The following is a 17,268-nucleotide window of genomic DNA, read 5'->3' on the forward strand; positions in this document are numbered from 1 at the left end:
GCTAACTCTGGCCCATTTACATTGAGGTGAAAACTGACATGTTGATTAATGTCAGTTGAAAAAAACAGGTGCCTTTCATGGTTTCCGTCGCCATCGGTGTATGAATGTGTGTGAATGGGTGAATGAAATAAGGCGCTTTACATAGATGCACCTTTTACCATTTAAAAGGGTCTTAAAAGTAATTAAATGCTATAGGGAAATATTGGTGAAGGACACGTGTATACTAGATACTGAGTCCAATGAGGGAACCCTCAAGTTTGTATGGCTAGGTTGGTTATGGACCTGGTTACAGTAAGTGGTTCAAAGGTTATAAACTTGTGAAATTAACATTGACAAATTGGGAAAAGGGGTGGGGTTAAATTACACCAATAAATGACAAGGACTTTCAGGCGATGTCAGTGAGGTAACCCTATAGCCTACAAAGTTATGAACTATGAAACACTGACCTACAGTATCATGATTCATCAATGTGTACCACACGACAAGAAATTAGTACAGAGATAGAGTGCAATGAGGCAAGTCTACTGTATTTGACCAATGACCTACAGTATAGCTAGTTCTAAAAGTAAAATATTTCCAAAAGTATTAAGATTTTAATAGATCCACTCTATTGCAAATTAAGGAGAGGAAGGAAAGGAAGTATGTTAGTGTCACAAAAAAAGTGGGAATAATAATTTTAAAAAGTGTGTGCTCACTTCCGGCCAGCCTAGAAATTGAATATGTTAATGTTCCCGATAATTCATAATAATGTCCAATAGTGTCTACAGCAGTTTTAGTCCTAGTCTCTTGAATAGTTTTCATTTAGTTTTAGTCACATTTTAGTCACCTGGAATGTCTTAGTGTTAGTCTAGTTTTAGTCGACTAAATATCATAAGATTTTAGTTGACTAAATCTACATTTAATAGTCGACTGAAATGTATTTTGGCGGGCCTTGATGCCACCGTAATGACCGAAATAGCAGATCTACAATAGATCTGCTATTTTCAGCATGCAACCAAGTGTCTTGTCCACTAGACCATTCCTAACATTTTAGTTTAGTTTTTATGACTAAATTGTCAATATTATTTAGTCTTAGTTTTAGGCCTCTTTTAGACGGCGACCATCTCCATATAACACGTCAAAGTCCCGTTGCGTTCTCATTTTTTTGGACCATTTACATGAGAACGCACACTTGAATGAAAACGCTACAAAGTGCATGCATATACATGCCAGGTCGCTAGGTGGCGCGTGTCCTTGTGGGGTCCGTGTGACGCAGCGCATATATAAACCATAGACATAAGTCACGCATGCGTAGAACTACTTCCGTTCTTCTTCTACACAGAAAGTAAACAAACGTCGCGTCCTCATCACTAGCATGGTTGTTGTTGTTCGTTTCCCCTAGCAACTGACGCATGCCTATGACACCATGTAAAAACGTAGGACACGGGTGAGCCGACCAGAGCTGACGTAAGCCATGATGTCACAATTTTTGCGTATCCACCGTTTTGCCTGTTTATATGGAGACCATAGGAAACGGCGTTCTAAAAGATTTCCACTCTGGGAGGTGGTTTCACTTCGTTGCGTTTTCACCTCCTGTGAACACGGTTCTCGTCTAAATGACAGCAGCAAACGATACTTTATTTTGCCGTTTTTTATGAACACCATCCTCGTGTAAAAAGCACCTTAGTCACCGTAGCACCATAGTTTTCATTTAGTTTCCATCAGTGGAAAAAGGTATCGTCGACGAACATTTTTCGTCCCAGTTTTTAGTCGAAGAAATCAACACTGGTCTACTGACCTGTCGGAGAAATCAACACTGGTCTACTGACCTGTCGGAGAAATCAACACTGGTCTACTGACCTGTCGGAGAAATCAACACTGGTCTACTGACCTGTTGGAGAAATCAACACTGGTCTACTGACCTGTTGGAGAAATCAACACTGGTCTACTGACCTGTTGGAGAAATCAACACTGGTCTACTGACCTGTCAGAGAAATCAACACTGGTCTACTGACCTGTTGGAGAAATCAACACTGGTCTACTGACCTGTCAGAGAAATCAACACTGGTCTACTGACCTGTCAGAGAAATCAACACTGGTCTACTGACCTGTTGGAGAAATCAACACTGGTCTACTGACCTGTTGGAGAAATCAACACTGGTCTACTGACCTGTTGGAGAAATCAACACTGGTCTACTGACCTGTCGGAGAAATCAACACTGGTCTACTGACCTGTCGGAGAAATCAACACTGGTCTACTGACCTGTTGGAGAAATCAACACTGGTCTACTGACCTGTTGGAGAAATCAACACTGGTCTACTGACCTGTCAGAGAAATCAACACTGGTCTACTGACCTGTTGGAGAAATCAACACTGGTCTACTGACCTGTCAGAGAAATCAACACTGGTCTACTGACCTGTTGGAGAAATCAACACTGGTCTACTGACCTGTTGGAGAAATCAACACTGGTCTACTGACCTGTTGGAGAAATCAACACTGGTCTACTGACCTGTCGGAGAAATCAACACTGGTCTACTGACCTGTCGGAGAAATCAACACTGGTCTACTGACCTGTCGGAGAAATCACAAACATTTTGCTTCGTCCTCTGCCTATGTCCGGTCTGGCAGTGGCTCCCTCTATCACCTGGCCTATGATCCTCTCTGTGACGCTCGGCGGAGGTTGAGGTGAAGGCGGCAGCAGCCCTGTGGTGGTGGGGCTCACGGCAGCAGTGGGCCGCTGAGTGAACAGCTCGCCGGCCACCTCGCTCTCTGTCGTCGTCTTCCAGAAAAAGACCCCCGGAGTCTTTGGGGTGGAGGTGGAAACGCTGATTACACCCGGGAAATAGCCTGAGCCTGAGCCGTCTTCTTCACCAGGAGGAGGCTCGGCCAGGTCTAGGGGGGGACGGGACGGGGGGGCAAGACGAAGGGAAGATGGGCACAGTGAAAGTTATGCTTTCTACGCAGTGGTGGAAAAACTCACATGTTTTGCTTAAGTATACGACTCCGTAAAACACTAGAATTAAAAACTATTGGCATCAAAATGTACTTAAAGTACCAAAAATAAAAGTACTCTTTATGCAGAATGTCCCATTTCAAGTTTTCTGTAATGGAAATTACTCATTCCATCTTTAAGTATACTTGAGTAAATGTACTTAGTTACTTTCCACCACTGCAACTAAGTATAACTGCATGGGGCTTAACCCATTTAGACCTGAGGACCATTCTACAAAATGTAATGTTCTAAATCCTGACAGTTTTCTGAAAAACCATTGTTTCTATATGTCAGCGGTTCTCAAACTATTTCATGTCAAGGAGCCCCAGAATTATTATGTAATCGGCCGCCGACCCCATCTGAAAAGATGTTGTTCCAGGGACCCCCCAGAAGCAAAGATATGAGTTAAAAACCTTTGCTCTGAACGAATATATTTAAAGATTTGCATCACATTTTCACGATTTTTCAAAAATAGCAGATCTACAAGCTCGTAGTGCGGCAGTCAGTGCCACGCTATACGAGCTTCTAGATCTGCTATTTTTCAATAGCTAAAGAATAACATAATGCTAAAAGGGCCTTGCAAACGGGGAGCGAGGAACGCACACGTTGTTGCCTGGATCAACAGGTCTACTCAAGAGGGGCGCGACAACGCAAGCGTAAAAAAAAAGCAAAACCGAATCCAGGTCTGGTGAGTTGCGGGCGTGTGCACGTAATGAGCACGTGCACAACAAATTCACGGGACCGCACTCACGTAAATATGCAAGCGTTGTCGCACCGCGACTGCTCCGCGCAAAAACGCAGGTCTCATTGAAAATGAACTATAGGCGCGTTTTATCGCTCCCCGTTTGCAAGGCCCTTAAAACACCAAAAGGGGTTCCCGCCCAGATTACCCATACCTGTGTAGCAGAAGGCGTCGTAGTGAGACTCATGAAGTGGGTATCCCGTCTGGTTGGCGTGGCGGTAGACGGTGCGTACCCCCAGCAGGCCCCCTCCACACTGCGGCCGGCGGACGTTGATGGGGTAGCGGACGCTCCCGTCCCCCAGCCAGCCTGCGTTGCAGACATCCATGCCACCCTGCCAGGCCAGGTAGAGCTGGCCCGTAGTGGCCAGCCGGGCTCCTTGCTCTGAGCAATCTTCCTCAGCCTCGGCGTAGGTGAACTTGGTGGCAGACGCGCTGTAGAAAACCCTGCCTACATAATTGTGAGAAGGTTAAAAGGGAGGACATTTCACCACTGGAAGAAACTGCAGTCACTATGTGTTAATAGTATATTTGTAGTAGATAACAGTATAGCACAATTTGAAATTTGCACCCTATGGCCAGAATAATTCTGTGTGTTTGTGTGGTTTGACTGGATTGCTGAATTTCTACAATGCCCATAATGCTTTAGTGAACTACCCCTCCTTGTGGGGGGAGGGGGAGGCTGCATGGAGGTGTGACTTTGTAGTCCAGGAAGGAAGTGAGACCACATATTCATGACAGGTTTTTGGTCATGAACATGGCGTCATGACTAAATTGTCAAAAAAAGAAAGAAAAAAAAACATATTACACACATAAAATCCACAGGACTTTTTTTCTTTTGTCCTAAACATCATTAATATAAGCTCTGGTTGCAAAAGGGGTGAAGTGGCCCTTTTATGAATTTGAATATAAGTGAGTTGTGTTTATTTACCCGTCATCTTCTCAGCGAAACAGTACACGTCGTAAGTCTCGTTGTCATCTCTCACGCCGTATGTCCTGACCCCGGGGAGAGCGTCTTTGTCGCCGAAGCAGTTCTCACGTGGATCGTGGATTGGATACCTTTGATTCGGATGTAACAAATGTGGGATGTAAAAAGTGTCAAGTGTAATTGTAAACACCTGGGCTGAACCACGTCAACCCAAGCGTCCCCACTCTGGGCAAACAACAACAGGCAAACATTATGTGAATATAGCATAGCAGAGCTAATATTACTCACAATGCTGTAATGCTTTTAGATATTTTCGGCAAAGCGATTTGGTGTACTGTAGTGGGAACAATGGTGTACGGGTGTCAATGAAGTATGTATAGTTGTCAGGCAGAAACCTCTTATCTCCATATTCTAACTTTTTGTGTTTTTAACGCCCTACGTGATGTGATCATCATACTACAGAGTCACAAAGTATCAATAGCAGATCTGTAAGTTTGAAACGTGACAAAAAGCGCCACGTTTTGAGCTTTTTGCAATTTTTGAATTTCAATCCTGAAAAATAATGCCGGGGGAAACCATGCAAGGCACCAACCTGCACATCGGGAGCAATTAGGGGTTCAGAGTCTTGCTCAAGGACACTTTGACACTAACTCTAGGGGAGCCTGGGGTCGAACTGGGAACCTTGCAGAGTTGCGGTTGCCATCCGGTCACTCTACCCCTGAGCCACTGCCGCCCCCCATAGCACAATTAAACAGAATAAAAAAGTCAAGGACTCAGGAGATGGAAACTGCTATCTTTTTATTTATATTGTCCATTTTCACATTATTTATGTGGTTTACAAATATTGATAATGGCTGACATGGCACAATTACTCTCCGGTAAGGCTGCAATTCGTAACTGTCGTAACCTATCAGCCCCCCCACCCCAAGTGTCACTCAAAACGTCTACTGCTGCCCTATTACAGAAGGTTCATTTGGGCAGAGGATAAATTGCATATTCTTGCATAATGTGATCCTGTTTTTACTGATTCTTTCAGGGGGGAAAAAAGAGAGTAATCTTGAATCTTGTCAACCAGTCATAGTTCTATCCATAGACATAAACGTAGACGCCCTTTCCGGCTCTGGAGCGTACAGTATGTTGCTCAAGGGAGGGCTCTGGAGCGTACAGTATGTTGCTCAAGGGAGGGCACAACTTTCCCCAGATTCCTTTGCGAAGCCCCGCGGAAGCATGAGCGTGCGTCACAGAGCGCATCTGTAAGTCCCGGAAAAGATGCGCTGTGATTGGCCAGTAATCACTTAAGTGGCAGCGGGACGTAACGTGCCTTCCACACTTCCGGTGTACTTCCTCTCTCAGTGTAAATTCTTCCGCCCCTCCTTCAGCACACATCACTCCAACGAACTGCAGCGGCCAATGAGGCATCTATTTTTTTTTATGGTTTTATCTATGGTTCTACCCTACCATGTGAGGACTGAGGAGGAAGTATAGGCAAACTACAACCGCCAAAGTTGTGTTAGTTATTTATCGCTAAAAAAGTTCTGAATTGCAGATTTAATACCAGCTGTGTCTAATAATGAACATGATAGTTGCTCTTTTTTGTTATTTGAGGGTTTAAGAAACCTTGACCCAGACGTCACATGCTGCAATAAATAATATTAAAGTTTAGGAGTGTCCTGGCCAATCTTTCTTCACTAAGTGCAATCTGCTAACCATAGCAATATAGACACATGGGATAAAGAGTCCCAAAGCCAGACTGATGCAATGGAAAGAAAAAAAGTATTTCACTTCATTCATTGCATAAGGAAAACAGGATACTTTTGACTTATTAATGAGGTGTTGTATTGTGTATTGTGTATTGTATTGCATGAGTATTTTAACCACTTAACGCTCTAGTATTTCCTCTTCCACCCCGGATTAGAAAATGTGAAATTTTATCTTGACCATCAGGTCAAAATTCGTGTCAGCTGTGTCTAGATGAGACATGACCTTTGACACCATCTACTGAACACCATCTAATAAATATATGTCCACCCCAATTGTACAAGTAATCTTGTATTAACATACTCTATCACAGTGGTTTCCAGTGCGTCTTAGTTATATTGTATTAGCCGAATAACTAAGAAGAGCACGAGGGGGCGCTCTTTTGCGGCAGCAGCTCCCATGCAGGCACTGGAAGAGCCTGCCCGTCTATAAATGTGTTTAAGACTCATTTATTCTCCCTGGCTTTTAATCCCTCTTGAGTCCTTTCATTTTTTTTATAATAGCTTTTATTTGAGGGGGAGAATGTTTGTTTTAAACTTTCATTATATGTTGCTGCCTCCCTGTATCATGTCAACATTTCTGATTGTGTTTCTTGTTTGCATTTTGTGTTTTCTTGCTTATCTCTGTTTTGCCACTGATCTTTACAGCACTTTGCTCAACCTTGGTTGTTTTAAACGTGCTTTATAAATAAAGTTTGATTTGATTTGAACATACTCTATCACAGTGGTTCCCAGTGTGTTTTAGCTTCAGACCCAAAAAGAGAAATTAGACCTTTGCCCGGGACCCAAACAATAGTGAAAATAGCATGATCTATACATACAAGCTCACAACGTGATAGTGTGATAGTGTGTGTGTGTGTGTGTGTGTGTGTGTGAGAGAGCTTGTAGATCGGCTATTTTCACTCCTCCTTATCCCTGGAAACTGACCTTACTGTTTGATCTGCCAGCCAGCCGGCGTCACATTGGTGGAATCCGTCTTCAAAGGCAGCCTGCAGCTGCTCTGGTGTAGCAACCACGGCACTGTTCTGGAGGCATGCTGCCTTGGCCTTCTCAAAGGTCAAACTGTACCGGGAGCTGATGGCCCGATAGTGGAACACAATGCCTGGAAATATTAATATATTATAGCCCCATTTAGGCCTGACGTAAAAAAAAAAAAAAAGTCTTGACAGTTTTCTGAAATACCTACGTTTCTACAGTATATCAGTGGTGCTCAATATTTCATGTCAAGGACACCAAACATTATATGTAATTGGCCGCCGACCCCCATCTGAAAATATGTTGTTCTAGGGACTCCCTCAGAAGCAAATATATTTTTTAAATAGCAGAACTACAAGCTCATATGAGCTATGAGCTTGTAGATCTGCTATTTTTTTATAACGTAATATTTAAAACACCAAAAGGGGTTCCCATCCAAAATGGGTTAAGCCTTATTGTGTGTTATCATTGCCGTCAGGGAAGAGACATCTTATCTCCATGCAGATTCTAACTTTTTTTTTATCGTAACGCCCTTCTTGTGCATAAATATACTACAGCGTCATACAACAGCACAAAAGTAGCAGATCTATGCACAAGCTCAAAACACGGCGCGGCGCATTTGAGCTTGTTGATCTGCTACTTTTTTTAAATTAATTTTCATTTTATTAAGGAAGTCTGTGTGTTTGACTGGATTGCTGAATTCCTACAATGCCCATAATGCTTCAGTGCACTTCCCCTCCTTGTGGAGAGGGGGGAGGCTGCATGGAGGGAGGTGTGACTTCCAGGAAGGAAGTGAGACCATGTTCATGACAGGTTTTTGGTCATATATCTCACTTCACACGGGTGTGATTTATTTTACTCACATGGTAGAAACAGACAGAAACAGTCTACATCCGAATCCGACATTAGACGTTTATCTGCTCAAAATAGGGCAAAGTACGATGTTTGGGAGCTTATATTAGATTAAGTCAAACTCGCACTGATCAAAATAATCCCCTGAAACTGCCTCACCCTGGCCAGCCGGGGCGCCTGATGGAGGGGAAAGGAACTGGTTGGAATAACGTGTTCCTTCCACGCGCTACATCCAACCGGGAAAACTGTCAGGTGTAAAGGAGCAACTTGGACACTCAGGCATGAAGGAAGCATGAGTTCAAGTCCGTTGCTCTCCCCTTGTCCCCCATATATGGGGATTAGGTTGGTGGAGGGTGTGTAGAGCCCAGGGTCACATTAGATGATTGACACAGGGGTGAAAAATTGGTTACAAAATCGTGGGATAAAAAATATATTTTAGAAAAAAATCCCCGATCATCCATGACAACTATTCAACAGTCATAGTCTTTTGAATAGTTTTCATTTAGTTTTAGTCCCATTTTAGTCACCTGGCATGTTTTAGTGTTACTAAATATAGTAAGATTTTAGTCGACTAAATCTGCAGTTCATGTAGTGGACTAAAATGTATTTTGCCGGGCCTTGATGCAAGATAATATCTTGTACGGACAAGATAAAATATATTTCGAATGCATGGCCATTCAGGGGCTGAAGGATCTCTTGTCCACTAGTCCCTTCCTAACATTTTAGTCTAGTTTTTATTTGTTGACGAAATTGTCCATATATTTAGTCTTGGTTTTAGTCATCATAGCTTACTTTTTATTTAGTTTCCATTTAGTCTTCGTCAGTGGAAAAAAGGTAGTCGACGAACATTTTTCGTCGTAGTTTTAGTCGACGAAAACAACACTGCTAGTGTATAGACCGGTATACCTTGAACGTGGACAGAGTCGTGGTTGACCAGAGGGCAAGGGCAGGTGGTGCTCTAGCACCCCCTAGTGTCTATCTGTGCACGTCACTACTGTAGGCCTATAGGTATATACCTTGAACGTGCACGTGGACAGAGTCGTGGTTGTCCTCGATGCCGTGCTGGACCTCACAGCGGTAGTGTCCCGTGTCGTTGGAGCGTAGCTCCGTCATCTTGACGCTGGCGTCCGTGGGCGTGGCGGGGTAGCCCACCATGTGCACCCTGTCCAGGTAGCGGTCGTCGACTCGCACGCGTCCCCCCAGCGCCACCAGGACGGTCCTGACGCTGTCCTTGGTGACGTGGCTCCATTTGATGCGGTGGGCGAGGGGGCCGACGGTGGGCGCTCCCGGGTCGGGCACGGTGTGGTCCTGTATACATGTATAGGCAGGGGTGGGGGGGGGGGGGGGGAAGCGCTCACATTTCTTACTTATAGGTAAAAGTGTCAATATCTGCAAAGTGAAAGTCTGGAATTCAATAATTTTATTTACTTCAAAAAGTACATTACAGAAGTACATTACAAAATTAATGTACTTATTTTATTTAAAGTACCAAAACTAAATGTACTCATTGTGCAGAATGTCCCATTCCACAAGTTCAAAATGGATAAAAGATATTTAGAAAATATACAATGCGTCGCATTGTATAGGTGTATATAGGCCTGAAGTGGTTAATGTATGTTGTGTAATAATAATACAAATCTACAAAGTAACAAACTAAAGTTTCAAAGAAATGTATTGGAATAAAAGTAGCCATTATGAGCAGAAAGAGTGAAACAAAATGTGGACCATATACTGGACTGTAGTTAAAAGCCAAGGTGTAAAGGTGGGTTTTAATTTTAAGACCAAACCATTCAGTGATTTAATGGAGCATTCAGTGATTTGGGTTTTTTGGGAAAAGAAAAGTGATATTGAATTAAGTGAAATCACTGAAGATATACCTTTAAAAACAAACAATATAATCTGAAGCAATATAATCATGAGATGTTGTGGCATAATCTTAAGTAAGGATACTGTTGCACAATAATATAATAACATAACGATACTTATTGTCGTTTATTGTTGTGTTATTCAGTTGTTATTATTCGCCATTCTTTGAGACACATGTATGGAATGGATAATGGCCAAGCCCACCATTGTCTTGGAGTAGTGTTGATTTCGTAGACTAAAACTAAGACGAAAAATGTTTGTCGACTAGCCTACCTTTTTTCACTGACGAAAACGAAATGGAAACTAAATACGCGTCGCAAGACAACGCGTTGTGAGCTTCTAGATCAGCTATTTTCAGCAAGTGTAAAAACGGCATCAAGGTCCGCCAAAATTCATTTTAGTTGACTAAATCTGCTGTAGATTTAGTCGACTAAAATCTTATGAAATTTAGTCGACTAAAAGTCTAAAACTAGACTAACACTAAGACATTCCAGGTGCCTAAATTGTGACTAAAACTAAATTAAAACTATTCAAGAGACTATGACTAAAACTAAAATCTAAATTTGCTGCCAAAAACAACACTGTCTAGGAGGTGCAAACAACACTGGCATAATGTGAGACATGATCGCGTGTGATATACGGTATGTTTCTGTCCTATAGCGTAAACATGTGGTCAAGCATCACAATGAGTTGGGGAGCAGGATTAATGTGATTAATGTCATTTTATGTTATGTCATTTTATTTGGTATGTGTATGCGATCATTTGATTAGCCACCCTAAGGGATTAGGGACAGCAGCACCTCTGTCCCTTCTGTATTCTATACCTAAGTGAGGTGTGTCTGTGCTGTGTAGATGAATACGAGTCATCATGATTAACAACTCTGTCATATTATGAAAAACCCGTCCATCATAATTATATTGATTTGTAGACATACTAGGGATGTGCCGATGAGACATTTTGGCCGATATCGATATCCGATATAATTAATTGCTGTTATGGCCGATAACCGATATTACCGATGTCGATATGATCTCATTCTTATTGAAAAATTATAATAATCTTTGTCAAATCTGAAAAATACATGTAACAGGGTATCTGCACTGCAGGTTTAGGCAAGTCAGATTGAATTTAAATACCTTTTATATTTAAGATTGTGAGCTTGTAGATCTGTTCAAGCTGTTACTTTGGGCTTGTTTATCTGTAAAGACAGACCGATTAATCGGACCGATTAATTAATCGGTCTGATTGATTAATCGAACCAATGCCGATTAATCTAAAAACAAGTAGCCTAGAATCGGACGATACCAATGTGTTTGCGGATTAATCTCCCAATAAGACATACCTGGAAATAGCACGGTAACACCAAGGTACCTCCCAGTAGGGGGCGCTGTGGTTGGTCCAGAGGAATGCTCACACTTAGCACATCTTCAGGGTCTGAAAAAAGAAATAAAATGTGTGCGTGTGTGTGTGTGTGTGTGTGTGTGTGTGTGTGTGTGTGTGTGTGTGTGTGTGTGTGTGTGTGTGTCACAGCAAAACAGTTATATTGTGTGGTATATTAATATACTATTAATCTATTACTATAGATTTTTATAATATATATATATTTAAATTGGGCTCATTAACACGCCTGTGTGTGCTTTTCTTTTTAAATGGTTAAAAAGCTTCTCACACTTACATCTGGCAACAACAATGTACACACTTACCCACACTTACCAAAAAAGGCTTGATCCTCGTACATATAATCAAATGTGGCTGAGATGACACGCAGGCTCATACACAGCAATACAAAGCTCTGGCTCATGTTTTACCTGAAAGTAGAACATAGATAATTATAATATATTGAGTGAATGAATGAGTGAGTGAATGAATGAATGAATGAGTGAGTGAGTGAGTGAGTGAGTGAGTGAGTGAGTGAGTGAGTGAGTGAGTGAGTGAATGAATGAATGAATGAATGAATGAATGAATGAATGAATGAATGAATGAATGAATGAATGAATGAATGAATTAATGAATGAATGAATGATTAAATGAATGATTCCTCTTCTACTAATTGAACGTTGCATTGGGGTGCATTGTAAAATCCTCAACATTGACCTAACTCAGATTTAAATTAACACAAGACCGGAGTATATTTTCTGTGTAACATCAGTATAATTACTGTTAATTTAGTGAGTCAGATGAACTATTAATTCCATAGGTAAATGTGTCTACAGAACATATTACGTAATGTATACACATAACCGACATTTGTGTTTGGATTTGTTTTGTTTGACACTTCACCTAGTAACACAGTAGACAGTTATGACTTTGTGTGCATGCAGGCCTATGAATAAATACATATTCCATGAGCTGTGACAGACTTTCTCACAGGGAACAAAGACATCCAGTTATTTCAAAAGGGATTTTTTCCATTATTCCATTTATGTCTGAGTAACAAGTTCCCACTCCTCTAAAAGTAGAAGCTGCATAACTTTTCCTCAAACCCTCTGTGGGTGCGTGGCAGTGTTGATTTCGTCGACAAAAACTATGATGAAAAATGTTCGTCGACTACCTTTTTTCACTGACAAAAACTAAATCAAAACTAAGCTATGATGACTAAAACTAAGACTAAATATTGTTGACAATTTCGTCAACAAATAAAAACTAGACTAAAATGTGAGGAAGGGACTAGTGGACAAGAGATCCAGTATACGTCATTTTACACTTGGTTGCATGCAAAAAATAGCCGATCTACAAGCTCACAACACGTTGCAGCGCGACGCGTTGTGAGCTTGTAGATCGGCTATTTTCAGCAAGTGTAAAATCAGCCATTATGACGGCATCGAGGCCCGCCAAAACACATTTTAAAATCTTATGACATTTAGTCGACTAAAACTAGACTAACACTAAAACATTCCAGGTGACTAAAATACGTGTATGACTAAAAAAAAATAAGTTTTATTCCAAAGACTATGACAAAAAATAACTAAAACTGCTGCCAAAAACAACACTGGTGCGTGAGTGCTTGCTTGCGTGCATGTGCACTTGCATGTGTGCGTGCTTGTGAAGAACAACCTGACCTACATGTAATCTGCAGATATACAACATCATACTGTAGACTGTAGACCAGGGGTCTGCAACTTTGGAGCTGTCTGAATTATTTATTTCTTGATAGTCAGCAGTGTGCCATATCAACATTACATTTAATTATGATGACACCACATCATCAAAATACTAATAATTAAAGAAAAATAGCTCGTAGCTCGTAGCACCGAGTGCTGCGCTATACGAGCTTGTAGATGTGCTATCTTTTTGAAAAACCATGTGGCGCACATTTTTTTATATATCCCTTGAAGCTCCCTGGAACAACATGTTCAGATGGGGGCCGGCGACCAATTACATATAATTATGGGGGTCCTTGACATGAAATAGTTTGATATAGAAACATAGGGTTTTCAGAAAACGGTCATGATTTTAGAAGACATTTTGTAGAATCGAGCTCAGGTCTAAATGGGTTAAGCCATTGGGTCAGTGATGCCACTGCCAATGTTGGCGCCTGTGGTTGCCTCCCCCTGCTTTAGACATACTGTAGACTATAGAGCGCTAGCAGTGGTTGGTTGTCAAGCATTCTTTAGTGGTGTACTCCCACTAAAAGTACCCCCTTCACAAGCACAAAACATTCTTCCTGATACGGATTCATCTGGTCATTACCAGACTTTTATTACCAGGTTTTATCTTTCAATGTCTTATTTGTGTCCCAAAATGAGTGGATATACAATACATATACTGTGTATATATAGAGATGTTGTAGCAATTTGTACCAATTGTAGAAATATTAGACCTTAATTGTTGAATGTTTAAACAAAGTATTTTCAAAGTAGGCTATCCATAGAGGGCTACTGGTAGGCTATACCCAATTGGAGAAACACTGCTGTACAACATGTCTAAAACGCCATAAGACATTGTTTAGTTCCATTGAAAAACTTGGTAAAGAAATGACATTGACTTCGTATCTATGGGCAGTCCCCATGCACTGGGGTCTCATGCACTCTTATAATTACCCATAACTGTTAAAAAGCAAGTAACATACATTCAGCAAGGTGAATGAAGAAGTGATGAATGCATCCTGTGGCTATTATGCCACAGTATACTGTTGTAGGAAATAGGAGAGGTTGCCTGTGGATGTGATCAGGAACATTTCAGTTCATAGAGAAATTGTGATGATGATGACATTACAGGTGTGATCAGGAAGAACATATTTCCAAGCTGGATGCTATCCTGGCATAACCTCTGAGAGAAGAGAATACTTCTGGCGCTTTTCACAGATTCTACAGGCTACTGCAACCTACTGTAGCTGTCCTGAACTGACCCGAGTAAATATGCATGCGGTCTTCTTCAGCTTAAAGGACAACTTTGTTTTTCTTTCAACCAAGGTTCATATTTTGGGTTGTCACTAGAGAAAGTAAAAGGTGAGTGATGTTATTATTATTATATATTTTTTCATTTGCAGTTTTCTTTCATTTTAGCCATTTTCGACAGGGGGGCAGGGGCATTCGAAGATGGGGCTAAATATGTATTATTTTCACAAAATGTTACAGCAATTTCTTTTTTATTATTTACTGTCTATATAGTCCTACTAGACCCCAGGAAATTACATCTGGCCACAAAATATCACGGGATCTATTGAATGTGAAGGGGGAGGTGACAATCTGACATAATGAGCCTATGATAAACTCCCTGTCTGTGAATTATCTCCCGACAATGACCACGACCACATACTGTATTATCCCTTACAGTATATTACAGTGCATGGCATGATGGAAGCACAAATGGAAGTGTTGGTTTCTTCACCAATTGAACCCTATACAAACCATGCAGCTTCCCTCAGGGGTCTATCATTGGTCCACTCCCTTTCCCCCTTCACGTCTACACCAAATCTATTCGGTGGAAATAGCAGATCGACAAGCTCACAACGTGTCGCGTTTGCGTCACGTTGTGAGCTTGTAAATCTGCTATTTCTGCCAAATGTTTTACCCAGGACATGGAGATTCTAAGGGTCATGCGGTGAAGCAGCACTGTTAAGAAAACGTTCCTTCTTCCTATAAGTGTTTCAAGGGAGTGGCATTTGGGGCTAAAAATGTGTTTTGAGATCATTAGCAGTTCACTTAAGTGCGAGTGCTGGAAGAGGTACACTCCACACTGTGTCCATTCAACTGGTGTGGTGAGGAGGGCTACACACCCTTAAACTAGACCACAAGACCAGATCTGTTCAGGAGCTCTGACGTCATAATATACAACCTATGTAAACGCTACAGTGTATTCCATGGGAGGCACCGTTAACGACACTGCTCACATTCAAGCACAATCATTTAGTTAAGTTCAAATTGAATGTGCAGGGAGGGAGTATAGTAGGCTATGAGGACCACAAATGAGCTATGTGCATGCTATGTGCAATTATCAGTCTACAGATAAGCAGCGAAGGCATTTAAAAAGTATATCAATGTTGAAAACGAGATCTATTGTTTATTAGCAACACCAGAAGAATGTAAATACTGTACTGTACTACTGAAATGTAGAAAAAGTCTCCTAGACCTGACAAGGTTCACCCATGTGTTGCTACATCTTTTAATGCAGAAATAGTGTTCAGAAAAATACTAGATATTCAGTATAGAAAACAGCATATCTTAGTTAGAAGAAGAAGACAAAACAAGTTTATTGTGCTAACTACCCTGGACACTAGTAAGACTGACATAACTTTATCAAATTAAAATAACTGGCATATACAAAGAAAATATATATGCACTGTCCAGTAGGTCTATTATTCTTGAATTTTGTTTCTCAGAGAACATCTGTGCATAACCCCCAGAACCAAACAATAATAAAAAACATTACCCACCTGTGGAAGAGAGATATCACACCCGGGAAAATAAATACATCAATAGAATGATTTAGTTTTAAGGCAATGCAGCCGGAGCCTGTTGTCCCGCGTGTGATGAGGTTAAATCCCAGTCAGAAGCACAGGTATAGAAGGGAGAGAGTCCTTTTTTCAAGAGGGGAACAAAATAGTGTAGCTGTCAAATGTCCAGAGAGAGAGAGAGGGAGAGAGGGAGAGAGAGAGGGAGGGAGGGTGGAGGTTGCGACATAGTGACGAGAGAGAGATGTAGTAAAACGGTCTACATGTCATGAGGTAATGTTCCCAATTGGTCAGAACTCTATCAATTTATAGCTACTCCATAGTACATGATAGATCTGTTCTTTTTGGCACCTATAACAAAGAAGTATATATACAAGTCACACTTAAAGGTCACTGCAGACCTTGACGTCAAGCTTGTCTATAGCTTATCTTGACAGTTTGGTGTGATTAATGTCTCATTTAAAATGTATATTCTATGTACAGTATATGGGGTCAAGCCCAAATGGCATAGTAGACCCCTTATTGTTTCTGTGAAAATCTTCTAGCCATTTTAGCAGTTTTCGCAGTTCTGAGCTATCGTTCTTCATGAAATTCGGCAATAATATGGTAGAGGGCCATGAGATTCCCTCAGGAACTGAAGCTCACGCTCATTCCTCAAAAGACCTCTGACCTTTACATCTCCCGATGAGTAAATTGTTACGATTTGCTCAATCCACTTTTTGGCCTTTTTGGGCCACATCAAAGAAATCTCATTACCGTACGCGAATGGAGTCTGACTCTGGTTAAACACAGCCCAGCTGCCCAGCTTTGTGTGTACCACATTTGTGATGATTTGATTGGCTGAGCACGGAATGTGATGATGTATGACTATGATGATAAGAGTGCCCCTCACTTCACACAGTCATTTTTATACCATCCATATTATATGATTCCTTATGATGGCCAGAATCCACAAGAATTCAGATTTTCCCCATGCAGATAAAAGGTAAGCTACAAGCTTTATTGCCCACTTGACTTTCCTCTGCTCCTTAGGTCTCACAATGCTGCTCTTTCAGCTTGCAGACACACTGCAGGCTCTCAGGACAGGAAATAATAACACAGGAATCACACTAAATGGTCTAAATGAAAAGACTCACTTCATTAGAAATGAAGTGATTGAGACCGATTTAAAGTCGACTTTAACCCATTCTGGACCATTGGTGTTAAGCATTACTATTACTTTTTGAAAAATCTTGAAAATGTGGCTTTCAGGGAGGACGTTTTTGCTCAAATCTTTGCTTCTGG

At 41.3% G+C, this 17,268-nt stretch overlaps 1 protein-coding gene across 5 annotated transcripts in view; it reads right to left on the minus strand.

Annotated features, from left to right (window-relative positions):
* Positions 1–16,118, minus strand: part of LOC308316137 (aggrecan core protein-like) — a 31,320-nt gene extending 15,202 nt beyond the window's left edge. For all 5 annotated transcript variants that reach the window (XM_080764547.1, XM_080764550.1, XM_080764548.1 and 2 more), the window contains exons 1-8: positions 15,967–16,118; positions 11,805–11,899; positions 11,434–11,525; positions 9,241–9,532; positions 7,325–7,499; positions 4,644–4,771; positions 3,870–4,163; positions 2,553–2,873 (exon numbers count right to left, since the gene is read on the minus strand). In XM_080764547.1, the coding sequence (XP_080620673.1) occupies positions 2,553–2,873; positions 3,870–4,163; positions 4,644–4,771; positions 7,325–7,499; positions 9,241–9,532; positions 11,434–11,525; positions 11,805–11,892 (1,390 nt within the window). In that variant the 5' untranslated portion in view covers positions 11,893–11,899; positions 15,967–16,118. The remainder of the gene's footprint in view (positions 1–2,552; positions 2,874–3,869; positions 4,164–4,643; positions 4,772–7,324; positions 7,500–9,240; positions 9,533–11,433; positions 11,526–11,804; positions 11,900–15,966) is intronic.
* Positions 16,119–17,268: the final 1,150 nt, after the last annotated feature.

The sequence above is a fragment of the Protomyctophum bolini genome (assembly GCF_963924005.1).
Source record: "Protomyctophum bolini genome assembly, chromosome: 1".
Classification (NCBI taxonomy): domain Eukaryota; kingdom Metazoa; phylum Chordata; class Actinopteri; order Myctophiformes; family Myctophidae; genus Protomyctophum; species Protomyctophum bolini.